Here is a 17280-nt window from a genome sequence, read left to right as displayed (position 1 = left end):
ATACTCATTCTGTGGTGACTGCTCCTACCCTCCACTTCGCAGTTTAATAGGACCTTGAAATGAGTCATGCTTGAAATGTTTTTTGTTGTGGATCCACCAGGATGTTCCCCTACCATCTTTTTTTCTCCTCTTTGTCATGGCTGTAGAATGGACTATAGAATTTGGCATGTTTGATTATGTAAAATGTTATATTCTTATGCTCTGTCTCTAGAAGCGTCTTACAAATTTTTAACTTCGTTTTTTATTCCTGGTTGGAAAGTGTCTTCCACAGATCTTTTTATGACAACAGCCTGTTGCTTAACTCCTTTTGTTAGAATTGCCTTTTTTTAAAAAAATCTCTTCCAAATGCTAGAGGTGACTTCACTCCCATCCTAAGTATTAAACATTAATAGACAAGGACTGATAAATCTCCTTCTAGTTCACCTATCTCTAGAAAGGCTTTTTCCTCATTTGACGGTTTATCTGAAAGTATGTCCTTCAATTGCTTTAATACTTTGTGGTCTGAAATGGCTTGAAGAAAAATTCCGGATTAGATTCCAGCAGAAACTCTTAATACAGCCAATTACTTAATAAAAGCAGTAACAAAGAAGAAATTATGTCAGAGATTTTAGGCTGATGTTCTGTTTACCGTCAATTCTTTGAGAAATAAGAGCTTAATGCAAGATTGATTTCATTATACTGACCAAGCTTTTTCAAAAAACCACAAGTAGTTAAAAGCATTTGGGAAATGGAATTGTGCTGTATTTAAATGTGCCAGTTATGTGCTCAAAGCCCTACATAAAAAATCAAATTTTCAGTTTAAATGACAGTCTGTCCAGTTTCTAGATTTGTTTTTTAGTGTCTGACCAATATTATACTTTTTTAGTCTGAGAGGTAATAATACTTCATAATGCTCAGAGCAATTGGAAACAGAAACCAGTCCCTTTTAATTGTTTCCTTCCGTTGTATTTAATTCAGCTTCTCTGGATACATTAAGATTCTTGGATGATGGGTTTGTTTTCTGCTTGTTGTCTTAATAATAAAAGCTGGGCCCTACAGGAAGATGTAGAAAAATAGGGTATTCCAAGTTATTTTTGAGAACCAACCAAACTTGTAGGTGAACTTTTTTAACTGGCCCTTTTTTCCAATGTTTATATTCCAAATTCAACATTCTATGGATGCTACTAATATTTAAAGTGAAATTTTTAGTTTATACAACTATAATGTTTAAGGGAAGATGACTTTCTCTTGTTATAGTTTCATTTACCATTTTCAGCACAACTTTATCCTGTTTTTCTTGCTCACATGTTGGGGTGAGGGAATATACTTACAGAACTATGAAAAATGTCTCTAGATTTTGGAGGTGAGCACTCCTCCTGGTTTTTAAAGTAAGTGAAGAGTTCTGTCTTCAACCCCAGTTTTTCTATAGGTCTATTTTCTAGCTCATCCAGACTGTTTCGATACCTTGCAATTTCTTTCTTCATATATTCTGAGCACAAGTCTTCCTTCTTCATCCACAGGGTCAAACCTCAGATGTAGGTTCTGATGATCTCATACACATCACCGCAGCATCCTATTTTCTAATTTTGATGAATGCATTCTGGCCTGTTGATGTCCATCCTGACTGTTGCAAAGATCACTATTCAAACGCATTGCTTTAACAGTATTGCACTGTTTGCTTTTCCTTTCTCTGTGCTCTCTCATTTCCGATATAAGCTATTGTTCTCACTTTGAAGGCTGTGTACCCTTCCATCCCTCTTTCAGTACTGAGATCTCATCTGTGCTTCAGTGATGGTGGTGTTCAGGCTCAAACTCTTAAATTTTCAAATAAATATTGCTGTTCTTCCTCTGAAATGCATGGAGCAACCTGGGAGAGAAAAAAAGACATTGTAAGCTCTGTGAGGCAAGGTACTATCAAACTTTATTTTATTTGTAGAGTGACTGGTGACTGACTTTAATGGACTCTTGGTCTATGGTAAATAGAGTATATTCTGCAATAATACCAATTCAACAGGTACTTACTGAAACTATATCCAGCATTAAGTCACTAGATTGGAAACACGTGTGTTAGAAACTGTTAATCAGATTCAGCAATGCTTCAGCATTCCTCCTTACTTTAATAAGGAATGTCATATCTATCCTTGTAGTCCTGAGACTTAAAAATTTGCTAATGCTCTTCAGTAGCTTTAACTAGTACGATTTTTTTTTTTCTTTATAGTTTGGCTCAATGCATGCATGTGTGTCTGAGAAGATCTGTGTTTAACTTGTGACGGTGCCAATGTACATCTTTCTCCTCCCCTTCCCACATCACTTGGCCATCCTGGGGAAGGATGGAGAATATTTCAGCCAAGGGGTGAAAACCAGGACCGGGTTTTCTCCCTCAGTAGATTGTGTAGCAAAGGAAACGTGGTTGTTCATATTTGATTTTTATAACTAGCTTGCCACAGATGACTGTGTGTCCTGGTTTCGGCTGGGATAGAGTTAATTTTCTTCCTAGTAGCGGGTACAGTGCTGTGTTTTGGATTTAGGATGAGAATAATGTTGATAACACACCGGTGTTTTAGTTGTGGCTAAGCAGTGCTTACACTAGTCAAGGACTGTTCTACTGACCGAGAAGGCTGGAGGTGCACAAGAAGCTGGGAGGGGGCACAGCCAGGACAGCTGACCCAAACTGCCCAAAGGGATATTCCATACCATGGGACGTCACGCTCAGTATATAAACTGGGGGGAGTTCGCCAGCGGAGGTGACCACTGCTTGGGAACTGGCTGGGCATCGGTCAGCGGGTGGTGAGCAATTGCACTGTGCATCACTTATTTTGTATATTCTTTTATCATTATTTTCCCTTCCTCTTCTGTCCTATTAAACTGTCTTTATTTCAACCCACGAATTTAACTTTTTTTTTTCTCGATTCTCTCCGCCATCCCACTGGGGGGGGGGAGTGAGTGAACGGCTGTGTGGCGTTTAGCTGCCTGCTGGATTAAACCACAACACTGTGACAAGAAAAAGCCCCTCTCCCTACCTTTATCCATGTGATTGATACAGATGTGATCTGAGGCATTACTGCTTACAGGGTAGGGTGAAATAACTTTTCAAAAAGTAACTTTGTAAACAGACACAAGTAGGAATTTATTGGCTTTAACAATCTGAAACTTTTTCCCTTTTTTTCATAGAATCATAGAATTGTTTAGGTTGGAAAAGACCTTTAAGATCATCAAGTCCAACTGTTAACCTAGCACTGCCAAGTCCACCACTAAACCATGTCCCTAAGCACCACACCTACATGTCTTTTAAATGCTTCCAGGGATGGTGACTCAATTACTTCCCTGGGCAGCTGTTCCAATACTTGACAACCCTTTTGGTGAAGAAATTATTCCCAATATCCAATCTAAACCTCCCCTGGCACAACTTGAGGCCGTTTCCTCTTGTCCTATTGCTAGTTACTTGGGAGAAGAGACCAACACCCACCTCGCTACAACCTCCTTCCAGGTGGTTGTAGAGAGCGATAAGGTCTCCCCTGAGCCTCCTTTTCTCCAGGCTAAACAACCCCAGTTCCCTCAGCCGCTCCTCATCAGACTTGTGCTCCAGACCCTTCACCAGCCTCGTTGCTCTTCTCTGGACACGCTCCAGCACCTCAGTGTCTTTCTTGTAGTGAGGGGCCCAAAACGGAACACAGTATTCGAGGTGCGGCCTCACCAGTGCCGAGTGCAGGGGGACAATCACTTCCCTACTCCTGCTGGCCACACTATTTCTGATACAAAAAAGCCTTGTACTGTGTGTTGCATTTGTTTGCCTAATTTAAGCAACATTGAAAAAGTTTTAACCAAGCATTAATTTAAATCCAATTTCCTGTCTCTCTTGAGGAGAAAGGAGGGAGAGCTTCATTTTTTTTTTTTGCTTTTGCTTTTAAATTTTCCCACCCCTGTGGCTTGAGGAAGCTGTGTGAAGAACATGTTCCCACAGACTGGGGGTCTCCAACAATGACATTTCCGTTTGCAAGCAGGCAGCAGGACGGCAGGCGAGGCTCAGACCACTGCCTTGGGCATTGTGAGCCCGAGCACGTACGCTTACGTCACCAGAGTCTGAACCTGCATTTGGTGGACTTTGTATAAAAAGTGCTAAAGCTGAGCAGGAAATGGAGATTTCCCTCACATTCTTCTAGAAATTGCCTTTAGTTTTGTTTTTTTCCTCTGTTGGAGGGGATTGCAGTTGTTTTCCATTTGTAATTCAAATAATTCGTTTGACAAGAAATACAGCTGCTTTCGTTCCCAGCCTGCGTGGCACAGTAACACTGATTCCAGGTGGATTTTTCTGCATTAGGAATGACAAGTTTTAGTGTCTTGTCAAAGACAGGTGATGACTATTAAACTGCTGTCAGATGAAGGGTTGACTTGTGTGATTGTTTCTGCAATTCTGTGACTGGAGGTTATAGTACCTGCTGCATTAAAATTTTAAAAGCTAAGTAGGGGAGCTGGTTAGCTTCTGCTTAAGCCCAGTTAAGTGAGTTAGATATTAAAGCATATTTATATTTCTCCATAAAGGTCTAAAAGATAAACTGTGAGTTGTTGTTACTGGTTGTTTCTTAATTAAAGTTTAAACTGATTGCTATCCACTTAGCCTCTTTACCATTGTTTGACTGCCAACAGCCAAGTATACAGTAATTTAAAAGGTCACTGAGGCATTTTGTTCATAACTCTTTTGGACTGGGCTGACTGTTTTTACAGTAATACATACAGTCTCAGGAGATGCATTTACCAGTGCCACTGAGTTTCCTACTGGAACTAAAAGATCAAGAGTGCAAGACTGCATTTTTCAATTTCAATTCCAATCCCAAAGATAATGATTCCCTGCCACTGTCAGTGTTAAATCTGTTGGAACATCTTTATTTCCAACTGAAACTTAATTTTTGTTTGTGATCTTGTTCACATAAGTTTCTGTATAGAAATGGTTTCTTTGGAATCTAAACAAAATACTTGTCCTCAGTTAGAAATTTTGTCTGGATATTAATGCAATAGAAGCAGAAAAGTAAAATCTTACTTTAACAGAGATACTACCACATGGTCTGTTTCAGGGATTTTAGGCATACACCTCTAACTCGTTTGCTTTTCTGTCTTGGTGTGTACAGTTGTACCAAATCTATACTCTTACCCTCTCTAGCACAACATCTTACACCTTTTAACACACACATTTTGCAGGGTTTTATTTGGGGGGGGTGGGGAGGGGGAGCTTAATATTACCTTGAATTAATATACAAGATAACTGACTTTCTTATCACTGAATTTTTTGTTGTTGTTCTCTGTAGTAGTGGATTTTGGTTTCTTACCACAGAACTTTAGTATTAGGCTGTTCGTTTTCTCTGCTGATTTCTTCAAAGATAGTAAAAAAAAAAAAAAAAAAAGCACCACCAAAAAAACAACAAAAAAACCCCTACAAGTATTAGTGGATTGGTAGAACTAATACTTGTTAGATTATGATTTTAATATTGTTTGTATTTTTTTTCCTTCAAGAATATCGACATAACAAACTTCAGCAGTAGCTGGAATGATGGCTTGGCTTTCTGTGCAGTCCTCCATACCTACCTCCCAGCCCATATTCCCTATCAAGAACTAAACAGCCAGGACAAGGTACGACATTAAAAATCCCATTCCTGGGACTGCGAGACTATATAATTAATATGGGTTAATAAAGAAGAATGAACAAATTTCAGTTCTAAAAAACCCAGTATTACTAGGAATCATAATTGAAACACTTCAAACTACCTTGCTGCTATTCTTATTATAACCTTTTAATATTATGAGATTATTGAGTTAAACAGAACTTTGGAACAGATATAAGGAGGAAAAAAACCCACAGGTGGTCATAAATTTAAGTCTGAGGCATTTTATTTAACACAAACAGTTGGGAAGTGTTTTCAGTTCGTGTTTTGGAAGCAAGAAGTGTTTAAGCTTAAAGATTTTAAATCCGTCAACTTTGTATCTTGACATGTTTTGTTCATCTCTTTCAATATCACAAGGATTTTGTTTCATCCTACTTTCTCATACTCATAAGTGACTGTGATACTCTTCTCAAGTGATATGTGTGTATTCTAGTGTGCTATAGGTAATACCTACTGGTATGTTATCTGGAGATGTATTATTAATGATAATTCCTAAAAAAATATAAGACATGAAGAGATTTTTTATTTATGCTTTTTAAAGAATAAACAATTTATTCTTTAGCATTTTATAATTCAGTCACTCTTCACTGACAATGATTTTTCAGCACTATCTGCTGAATGAGGAATTAATAAAAATTTTACATAAATTTTTGGATTACATTAGGACATGTTCATTCCTATGGCTCTTTTTAAATTACTATGGTCAAATTATAGACTCCATTTGAATTGAAAGTAGCAGCATTACTATGAACATTCTTAACACCACTTTATTATGTTTGAAGTAGTGTTTCCTTGGATTCTAACATGGTTTTATGTCTCATGCAGAGAAGAAATTTCACTTTGGCTTTTCAGGCAGCTGAAAGTGTTGGCATCAAATCTACTCTGGTAAGTTTTAAATGCATACTGAATGAATTATGTCCCATTTATAAAAAAAAATCAAATTATTTTGTACTTTGAAAGATTTTGATGCTTTATACTTAAAAATAGCAGCAGATGAGTTCAGCTAGAGGTTATTGCCCCTGTATCATACTTGACTGAAAAATGTAAAAGATACTCCCTACCTCAGTGGCTTTGTTTAATAAACCCACTGTCGTCAACAACTTAAGCTTACCTGTTTTTTGCATTAAATACTGACGGAGATACAGACCTGTACTCCAGCAGCTGCAGCAAAGGCAACAGCATGATAGCCTATAGCAGATAAACTCTTAAACTGTAAAAGGAAGATTCACCAAAACTCATCTCTCAGTATCATAAGAAATAAAATAAAGGCAATGGATTTGTTTGAGAGTAATCTGAAAAATAGTTATGTGATACAATCTTCAAGAATTCATTAATTCTCTCCTGTTTCTGACCTGCTTTCAAATTATTTGGGTTTTTTGGAATTCTGGAGGTACAAATCAAGCTATGTAATTTGTTCTTTTGCTCAGTGTAATACAAGAGTCAAGATTTTAAATCTTAAGTTTAGACTTTTAGTTTGTCATCATTGTAAATAATTGAAAGTTTTTTTCAATTATTGTTTATAATAAGCTTTCTTATACAAATTTTAGCTTAAAAGAATTAGTTTTCAGTAGTATAGTATTTACTAGAAAAGGAAGATTTCTGAAGGTATGGAATTGGGACTGTCCCAAGCCCTTGTGAATAATCACAAAAATTCAGCTAAAATTGGCAGTATCAGAAATGATACTGAAGTGATACTTTTGTAACCTGAATTCTAACAAAGCTGCCAGAGTTAGCAACTAATAATACAACAAAGTCAGACATTTTAAAAATAACACTTTCCCTGATCCTTATCAGAGCCTTTACCCCCCAGCATTGTATTTGCTGACAATAGCAGTGCAACTGTTGGGCTTTAGTGCTTAGACTTTGTCAGTGATTTGAAACCTGGAAGTTTCTTACCAAGTGCTGATGTAAGAACTAGATTGTGGAAAATAACTGCAGTAATTCTTACATAATTCGGCTTTAGTCTAAACGGTTGCTGTCTGTCCTTTCTTTTTGTAATGTACTTAACTACAGATATTCTAAAAAGAATTAAATCTTCTAAGTGCAAATTGTATCCATCTTAAGGATTTAGTGTCTATTTACATACCTACATAGGCAGTGTGTATGATGTGTATGTTTGTGGATTTTCTTCCTTGTCCATATTGCATGGGTGGAGGGTGAAAAAGGGTGTGAAAACTACTGTATGTAAATAGTAGTGGTAATGTAAGGGGAAGTTATTTGTTCCCTGAATAAGAAAGTGTTCAGCTACTTTCATGTGAAGAATTAAAAAAAATTACTTTCTCTTTTTTGAGTTCTGGAGGTTCCTGGACCTAAAGCTTACAAAATAGACCCTTACAGTAAACAAAAATTATTAGAGACTACATCACTCTATTTTCCTTTGTACATGGGCTGAAAAGGGTAGATCAGGCTTTGTTTACCCTGCTTATTCACTGACAATCTGGTATACTATTACTATGAAATATGTGTGAACTGGCCTATCAGTTAGACACTGAACACTTTGTCTCTTGGATATACCCAAATTGGTAGTAAAGTTAACTTCTTCCTTGCCTCTTTACTCAAAAATAAGTATAAAGTAATCTAAAGTTCAGTAGTCTACTGTAAAATGAGATTCAATTATTTATTGATGCTTGACTCTCACCCTACTATGAATTTTGAACTTTAGTTTCAGTTAATATCTGGGCCTTGGTTCTGTGACTCACAGTTCCTAGATAGATTGCATTGACTTGCGAGGCTGGTGTAGGGTTATGTGAACACTAAAGTCCTGACTACCATACTAATTGTACTAAGTGGGGGACAACTCAGTTATGCACAGCATTAGACATTTTGATCTTAAGTCAACAAAATAACTATCTACACATATGCTATTCATAGCTGTTTACATTTTGTAAGTAATACAAAGATGTATGGAAAAAACCAGAGCTTTGTTCATCACTACTTTAAATTGTGGAAACTTTACAGATTTACCATTCCTAGGAATTTGTAAAAACACTACCACATTACTCACGAGGTTATCATTCCTGATTTTGACCAATCTATTTTCTGTGACAGGACATCAATGAAATGGTGCGAACTGAGCGTCCAGACTGGCAGAATGTCATGCTGTATGTTACAGCAATTTACAAATACTTTGAAACCTGAAACCCTAATAATTCAACAGATCCATGGGATAGAACCAACATGAGCTACAAGATGGAAATCTTACTGAAATGCTAATCCCCATTTCACTGAAAACTGGCAACATTTGAGTCCCCTCAAACTTCAGTGACACTATCCTGGATTGCCTCAGATTGCTTCAGCTACTAAGCCTGGAAACAACTGTTTAAAAGCAAGAACTTGTTGCCACAGTGCTTGGAATAACCCAAGTTATTAAGCTATTCAGATTAATTATGAAGCCTAAAGAGCCTGGACTACTTATGTGCTGCCTTTCCAGCCAGACTTCCTGAAGCTTTCTTTCCTAGGAGAGTGAGATGAATGGATCCTCTAGCATATAGGAGACAGAATGTACAGCTAAAGCTTTGAGAAGGAAAAGGATAACATGGCATCGTATTACTGAACTTTCTGTAGCGTCCTGATACCACAGAGTCTGAATATTCTACCCACAGCATATGGCACCCCAATACAGTAGAGTTCTTAATGGTAATTTAGTTACTGCCTTTACAGCTATTTTCCCTCCTTTAAAATGTGCACAATATTCTAGGAAAACAAGCTTTTATTCCATAACGACAAATTGAGTGGAAAAGTGCTCTCAATACCTCGAAAAATTTGGCACAGAAGAACTCTTCATTCTAAAGCTTCATTATAAGCCTACCTCTGTCACAGTGATGTGGCTTCCAACTTTATCTTACAGATTGTAAAGACTAGCACATACAGCTCCTGGTTTTCAGGGTACGCTGTATTTCAAGGAATCTGTCCAAACTCCCTGTGCTTCCATTATAACAGAAATGAATCAATAATCCACCCTTGTGTACAGCTTGTTCTTTCCCCTCTTCCTCCTTTGCCTGTATAGCACGCACAGCTACTCCAGGCTTTACTCTACAGCAATACAAGCATACATCATGGAATTCTGTGGTAGAATTTTGGAACTGGGATAGCATTTCCTCTGCAGAGAAGATATTTTCAAGAAGACGTAATAATGAAGTAGTTTGTCTCAAAATCCAGCTTTGCCATGTTTTCTGTGTGTTTTTCATTGATCTTGCACATCCTCATCCGACTGACAGAAGGTGAGATGTTCTCTGACAAGAACTATGGAGGAACTGATGTAATGTGTATACACCCAGTAGTCTCAAATATTGCGTGGAAATGACTCACTGTCACAAGGAAGGAATTGAAAACTTTAGTCTGCTGAACTTCTGTTTTCCTAAAATGTACCTGAATTCATGTAACAGCTCTCGGGCAAAAGAGTTCAAGTAAGTGCCTTAGCGATCATTGAATTGATACATCCTGGCACTGCAGGGCCTTGTGCAGAATGTTAATGGCTCAGAACGATTTCATACATCCATTTGCCATAAGCTGTTTGTTGTAATCTTGTTTGTCAAATCAAGGGAAGACTTCACTCTACCATTGCTTCTGCCTCTTATTTTTCTGAATACTTATCAGCAGTTAAGCCACAGTTGAACATCTCTCATTAATATTAAGCAGAAGCCTACTTTAGAAGTGAGTTCTGTAACAACTGCTATTTATAAGCACATGTTCTTTCAACACAGTAACCCTGTTATAAAGAAAATGAATCTGCCATTCCTATGGTGCTCTTACGACTGTTAAGGACAGTTTGAATGTCATAGATGTTAACCCAGTGAATGCAACTGTGCTTGGCATCTGTGAAACTTCATCATGGTATAAAAGCACAGATTTAACTCAAAATTATTGCCAAATCCAAAAACCTATCATCTGAAGAATATAGCCCATGTGAAGAGTAATAATTCAGCATGTCTCTAGCAGCTAGCATTTTATAAAAATATCTGCTTACACTGATACGTGCCTGTGGCAGTTATGAAAATTTGCAAAATAACTACTTAATCCATGATGAGGGCCTTTGGAGAAGTTTTCAGAGCAGCAGTGTCTCATACATTCTTACAGTTCTTTAGAACTCTAAAAGTAGCTAGATACCCTCAGATTATTAATTGGTGCATTTGAAGAGCCAACATAATCTAAAGACCATTGCTGCAAGAGAGGCTTCAAGTGAAAAATCTTCATTAACAGATTTTAATAAAAGTCTGAAATACAATTTCCTCTCCCGTATATTTCTTCAAAATTTTTTGTTTACTTCATTTCTTCAGACAAGTTTCAATAAGAATAGTCCTGTTAGAAATACACATTATTGCTGTCTCACATTCCATCTCTTACTACTAAATTCCAGGTTTTGCCAATTTGTGTTTAAAAAACCTTCTATTCATCCTCTGAACAGACATCCTTATCTATGATTGTCTTATTCATTGCCTTAGATTTTAAGAAAATATTTTTCTAATGAAAAAGATAGCATTTCTTGGTCTAAATTCACTCATGACCTGTTTTGTTAAGGTAATTTGAGCTTTAAGCTGATTTTTTTCTGTCCAATGGTCAAGTTCATTTACCTGGAATGTTGTATTAGTCCTTAAGTGAAATAACACTAATAGAATAACCATTTGTAAAAGAGGAAATCACATTTTCCAGATACTTTCTGTTAAAAAGATGAGCTGCTAGTCTTCAGAGAGAGAGAGAGAAAAGTTACTAGTAATTATAAAAATGATCTTGTTTTCAACTTCAGAGCTCTGTAAACTTCTTGGTGTGATCTGTCTGATAAACCTCTGCTGAATTCATATCTGTAAAGGAATATCAGGCTCCATGAAGAGGTGGGGTTTTTTTTTATAATGATGTATCTGAGCCTTTATATTTAAAATGCTGTACAGCTGTCCAAGTGGAAGTAATGAAGCAATGGAATATCTAAAACAAACATAATGCCCTGCTGCACTCTACAACAAGTTTTTTCTGAAGGTTCAAACAGCGTTAAATTTTTCAAGAGGAAGAATAGCTGTAGCCTTTCTGGACGTGGACGATACTGTTCTGTTTGGTTCCTACTCATAGTTAATCCTGAAACAGCCTGGTTTTTTGTACATATGAAGTGCAAGTTTATGCTGATTTACTTTCGTTTCTTTTTAATACAGAAAATATTTCTGAATGTACTAAAAAAAGGACAAATATTTTATCATCGACTTATATTATTGCATTTTAATATGTGCCTTGCAGATGCCTGTGCTGTAGCATATCAGGGTTACTCATTGCCAGCTGTAGGGGTGGGGTGGGCAACAGCTATATCATCTTCTGGATCCTGTTTACTGAAACACTTCCATAAATTAGAGAGGTCAGTTTAGGGCCAGATATGTATTCGGTTTGGCTAGTTGTCATCCTGATGCAAGACCATCAGCAATGAACTGAATGGACATTGCGGGGTTTTCTTTACCAAAAAAGAAGGGATGGGAGGAAAAATTTAGTTTTGGTTATTCAGGAAAATTTTGTCAGAGAAGTTTTGATGTGGAGTATCTAACAATAACAGAACTGAGGTGACTTCAGAATGGATTACGCTTGATTGGGTTTTCAGTTGGTTTTGTTTGAGCCAGTTTGATTTGGTTGTCTTGTATATTTAAATAGATACACTAATTGAGTATCTCTGGTGTGAATCTCAGTGGCCTTCACAAAGATCTCTCATTCTCATGCCTCTGAAAAATTGTGAGTGAAATTTTCCCTTTTAAATTTGTGTTTGTGGATAGGTTATCCAGAATATAGTATTTAATTACAGCATATTCTGATGTAAAAGTAAATTTTTGTCTCTTTTGCATAAAATATATTCCTCAAGTTACATGTAGCATTTCTGATATTTTTTTTGTCTCCAGTTTTGTAAAATATTTCCACTGTGTGTCTTTCTGTAACGTCCATCATCATGCTTTAGGGGCCCCTTAATTTGCCAGAGCTAAATGAACTCAGCTTTGATGTATTGGCTTAAACTCATATTAATACTACTGGCAGCAGTCATACTCTGGTTTTACATGCATAAGGAGAAATAAATTTGTCCCTTGCTCTAATGATGCAGTACAGTGGTTTAAACTGCTGAGGATCTGCCTTAAGAATCTTGTAGCTGTGACGAAAAATTCTCATTGGCATCTCATTTCTGCTAATGATCCCAATGTTAAGTTCTTACCTGTTTTTTCAGTTCCCTGATTCAACACTTCAGACACTTGGATTCTGTTGCAACTTTTGCATCACAAAAAAAATTATGTTTACTCAATTCTCTCCATTTCTGTACATTTTTGGCTCAGGGTACAAATTTTATTATAGCCTAGTTTTAAACGATTATTTGGGAATTTGGAGATACAGAGAACTTCTGGGTGTTTTTCTTACTTTCTGCGTTCTGCTTGTGGCTGCTTTGGGAACGCTGTCTGGTTTTCAGATGATATGTGACAATATCTTCCAAAGCTGCCCTCTCTGGATGGCTGGCGTGAAGCTATGCATAGGCTAAAGTTAAGCCTTTAAAACTGTGTTCATGTGACACGTGGTGACTTTACTTCTTATTTGGCTCTTGCAGCTAATGCAGTCACAGCTTAACTGCAGGCTGCATTGAGCAGGAGCTATTAAGGGGCAGAATTCTTCTGGGAAGGAATCCAGTTGTACACCTTTACACTATTTTTTGCTTATTGTAGGTAATACCCTTGCTGAGGTGGCCTAAGAAAGAGGATTTTAAAATAGTGTTCATGTACAGACTGATTTAACTATATAGTTTGTTTGTGGTCCTTCCCTTGACGTGGTAAATATTTACTTCTCTTTTATTTTTATGTTCTGCCAAGCTCTATTTCTGCAATTCCTTTCTTTGAGCTAGCATTAGTGTATGAATACTCAGTAATATTAACCAGTTTGAGAAATGATTTGGTGAAAAGTGGTATTAAAGTGTAGTCATCATCCACGAGTTCTGAACATGCCACTGTGCTTTCCCAAGTTAGTGTGTGTTGACTGGCAAAACGTGTTCAAGCTGCTTAACTCTCCCATGACTTCCTTATCTCCCATATCGCCTACATCACCCCAGGGTGTCCATCAGGTGTTCTTGGCCCCAAATTATCAACCCCTTAAGTGAATTAAGGGTTCGTAGGCATCTCAATATATTTATTTGTCCCTATTTAGAAAGGTATCTCCAGTAGTCTGTCTGCTTTCAAAGGAGAGCGGCTGGATGGGTTTTAAATGACTGTCTGGCTTGTTGAGCATTCCCAGTCCTTCATTCATCTAAATTTTTTCTGTTGTATTCCCTATGATTTCAGTATCAGTGTTGTAGTACACTTTGTAATTGTCAAAGCCAAGATGTTAAGCATCTGGAATATGTAGCAAGTATGCTTTTGATAATTAATGCTAAATAACTTAAAAGATCAAGTTTTGTACAGTTCTGATTTCTGTTAAGAGTGTTGATGCGAGTGTTGTCTTTTCCTTATGTATTTGCGCTTGCCAGTTTTTGGGATGCAACACCCTTGAACTCAGTTTGACAAGGCCACTATCCTAGCCTCCATAAATTAATTCATTCTGCGATAATAGGATTATTTCTTCACACTGAAACTTCAATAAAACCTATGAATACCAGATGACTTCCTTCCAACTGACATTTATCTTTTACTTGGAATATTCCTTACCCTTAGGCCACTGTCTGCCACAGAGTTGCACATAAAGTTCCCATCGGTTCCAGCAGGACTTGTGGATGCAAAACGGTAGGGTAAACTTCTGGCAGAATATTACGGCAGCCTGATGTGATTAAGCTGGTTTCATTTTAATCCCCTATTTTCAGGGGGTTTCAGTTTAGCCAAAATCACTTACTCAAAGCTGAAATGTGGCATGTTTGTTCTCCACTGGGAAGTATGTTTCTGTTTAATAATATTTTTATGAGATTGTATTTATGGAAACTGAAAGAAAAATGTCATGAAGCTAGTTTTGTTGCACTTTTCTAAGGCTTTTGTATTTTGCATAGAGTTCTAGAATATGAACAAGTTGTTTGGGGAAGTCAAGGCTGAAAACTTACTGTGCCCCAGTATAGCAACTTAGTACGTACATTTTCCTTCTAGTGATATATGTATTATTTTAATGGCATGTAACTCGTGTATTTATATGGTAGTTAGGAAGCCCAGTGGACATTTCCTGCTGCGGAGGAGCCATTGGCAGTCCTGGTTCCACAGTTCATGAACTGACCTGTTTTGACAGTAGACTGCATTTGCAATAATGGAATAGTCAAGTTTTGTTTCTGAACTCTATTTCAACAAATGGAGAGAAAGAGGACGTTGTTGAAGTTTCTCTGGAGGCTTTTACTGGTTTCCAATTATTGCATATGTTCAATTAGGATAATTACTTGGGAATCAGTTGAGTAAAGAGGGCACAAGTACACGTAACATACTCAAGTAATTAATCCTTGTAACTTACAACATTTCAGTTTGTTAGAAACTTCCGTTTTTGCATATATTGTAACATCAATTTTACTATTTTTAAGTAGCACTTTTATACATATCTGAAGGGTTTTTTTGAACAGAAATGTTTTTTCTGTATGTTATCTAATGGAAAGAAAGTATAACACTACTAAACAAAGCATAGACTAGTTAGCCTCCAGACTGTAAGTTCACTTTAGGTCAGTAATGATCAAGAGTTGTTCAATGTGTATGAAATAAATCGGTGATCCCATTTAATATTGGACAACTCTCCATATCAAAATCAGAAGGGCATTAATTGGTACCCTCCAACTCTTGGATGAGGGTACTTTCAGTTCAGGTGTGAGGCAGAATTGACAGAACAGTGTGGTGAATTTTGGACTTCATGAAAGAACAGAATGTTATTGATGTCTCAGTCTAACTTCACAGCACTGTACTGGATATTGGATAAGGACTAATCTTGTTTGAGATGACACTGCAGCCAGTACTAATATCTCCTAAATAGCTAATTTAAAGCTTATTTTCCATGGCCTTTAAAGATGATGTAAAAAACAGTGATTCCTAAAAGCTCTTCTCATCCATCCAGCTTTTCTGATTTGTATTGGTTTTATACTCCCTTGAAACACAACTGTTAGACTGACCTAACAGTACATGTATGGGTTTAGTAATTCTTGTTCTAGACAACAAGCACTTTTCTCTTGTCCAGAACCTTTTCAAATGGTTTACACACACACACTTTCACATTTTACATATATAGAGAGATTTTACATAAATGTATATATGTGCATATATATACACACATCTATATGTGTGTATACATATATGTACATATGCAGGTTCTTAATAAAACTGAACATGTTTCAAGAAGTGCTTGTGTCTTGAATACTTAGGGTGGTGTATTAGCGTATACATTCAAAAGGTAACGAGGAAAAAAACATTTTGTTTGCTTCTGGTTAAGCTGAGAAATACAGGTTTGAGGAAAATTTGGAAGTATGTTCAAATTGTATTTCACCCTGTTTCTGGTTTGAAAGGCACAAGCTGTTAATCGTTGGAACTTAAAAGGTCAGCAAGCATATTTTAAGCTAAACCTTTTGGAGGACCAGTATGCTTTTAGTTTGCAAGGACCACTAAAGATCTGGGCATTTACTTTCTCCATAATGTATTCTGTACGAGTATTTAGTATGTATGCCTTCAATTTGCCAATGTTGCCATGTTTTCTTCTTAATTATTCATGAAATAAAGATTGCAAATAGCACAATGTGTGTTTGTTTTCTTGAGTGAAGCCGCTACAAAAAGGAATATTTTAACGCTGTTTGTGGCACCGTGTTTTTTCAGGAGTAAATGTTACAGGAAGTAGTTTGTGGAGGTTTAGACGCTATGGATGAGAAGCGCATGCGAATGATTTGCATGCACATAACCTCATGATTTGTTGGAAGTCATGTCTGTCTTGGTATACCAGCATACTTTACGGTATCTACACCCAAAGGGGTTTAAATGATAAGATGGTGAATACCCTAGATAAGAGGTGTGTATTTAAGGCATCTGCTTAGCCCGTATTGTCCTAGTCTTGAATATAAGTAACAGAGAAGGGAATTGCAGAGAATATGTTCAGTTTAGGCAACTTCTGAAACACACTGCAGGATTAGAATTATTTACATGTTACTTAACCCAACCCAAGTAAGGCAGTGCATGCGTGTGTGCTCGCTCCCTCTCTCTCTCTAAAGGAATTGGGCTGGGGAGGGTTTGGGGACTTAATTTCCGTAACAGTTCAGAGTATTTAAAGCAGATACCTAAAAATAAAATTTCGAGGTGAAAATAAAGACTAGAACACCTTAAATCTGATTTGGTTTCAATCATCCTGGATGGTAACTGTTTTCAAATGCTGTTTTAGAGCTTTAATTTCAAGTGCTCTGGAATAAATTGGATCCAGAGGTTTGGATTGAGCTCCTATGTATTTCAAATGTTGTTCTTAAAGGCACTGACTAGTATAGGTATTTTAATTCTACCCATTTATTACATAGTTTTTTTGAGATTTTTGTGTGGTGTTTTCTGACTGTTCAGCAATCCAGAAGAGTCTTTGTCTCAGGAATGTTATTCTGCAAGAAAATGTCTCGCTTCTCCTTTCTTCAGGTGAAATATTCTCCCTGAATTTGAGTTGTTTAAGAAAACTCTTCTTAGTTCTCAAAATGGATTCATATCCTGTTTTTAAGCATGGATCTTCAGGT

The 17280-nt window shown here is 36.9% G+C and overlaps 1 protein-coding gene across 3 annotated transcripts in view; it reads left to right on the top strand.

The window, feature by feature from the left end:
* The window catches only part of SPECC1L (sperm antigen with calponin homology and coiled-coil domains 1 like), a 73961-nt gene extending 57648 nt beyond the window's left edge, over positions 1–16313 (top strand). For all 3 annotated transcript variants that reach the window (XM_076353312.1, XM_076353311.1, XM_076353313.1), the window contains 3 exons: positions 5485–5601; positions 6459–6518; positions 8682–16313. In XM_076353312.1, coding sequence (XP_076209427.1) covers positions 5485–5601; positions 6459–6518; positions 8682–8771 — 267 coding nt within the window. In that variant the 3' untranslated portion in view covers positions 8772–16313. The remainder of the gene's footprint in view (positions 1–5484; positions 5602–6458; positions 6519–8681) is intronic.
* The last annotated feature ends 967 nt before the right edge of the window (positions 16314–17280 follow it).

Source organism: Aptenodytes patagonicus, chromosome 15, assembly GCF_965638725.1.
Source record: "Aptenodytes patagonicus chromosome 15, bAptPat1.pri.cur, whole genome shotgun sequence".
Lineage (NCBI taxonomy): Eukaryota > Metazoa > Chordata > Aves > Sphenisciformes > Spheniscidae > Aptenodytes > Aptenodytes patagonicus.
This window is presented reverse-complemented; position numbering and strand designations above follow the sequence as displayed.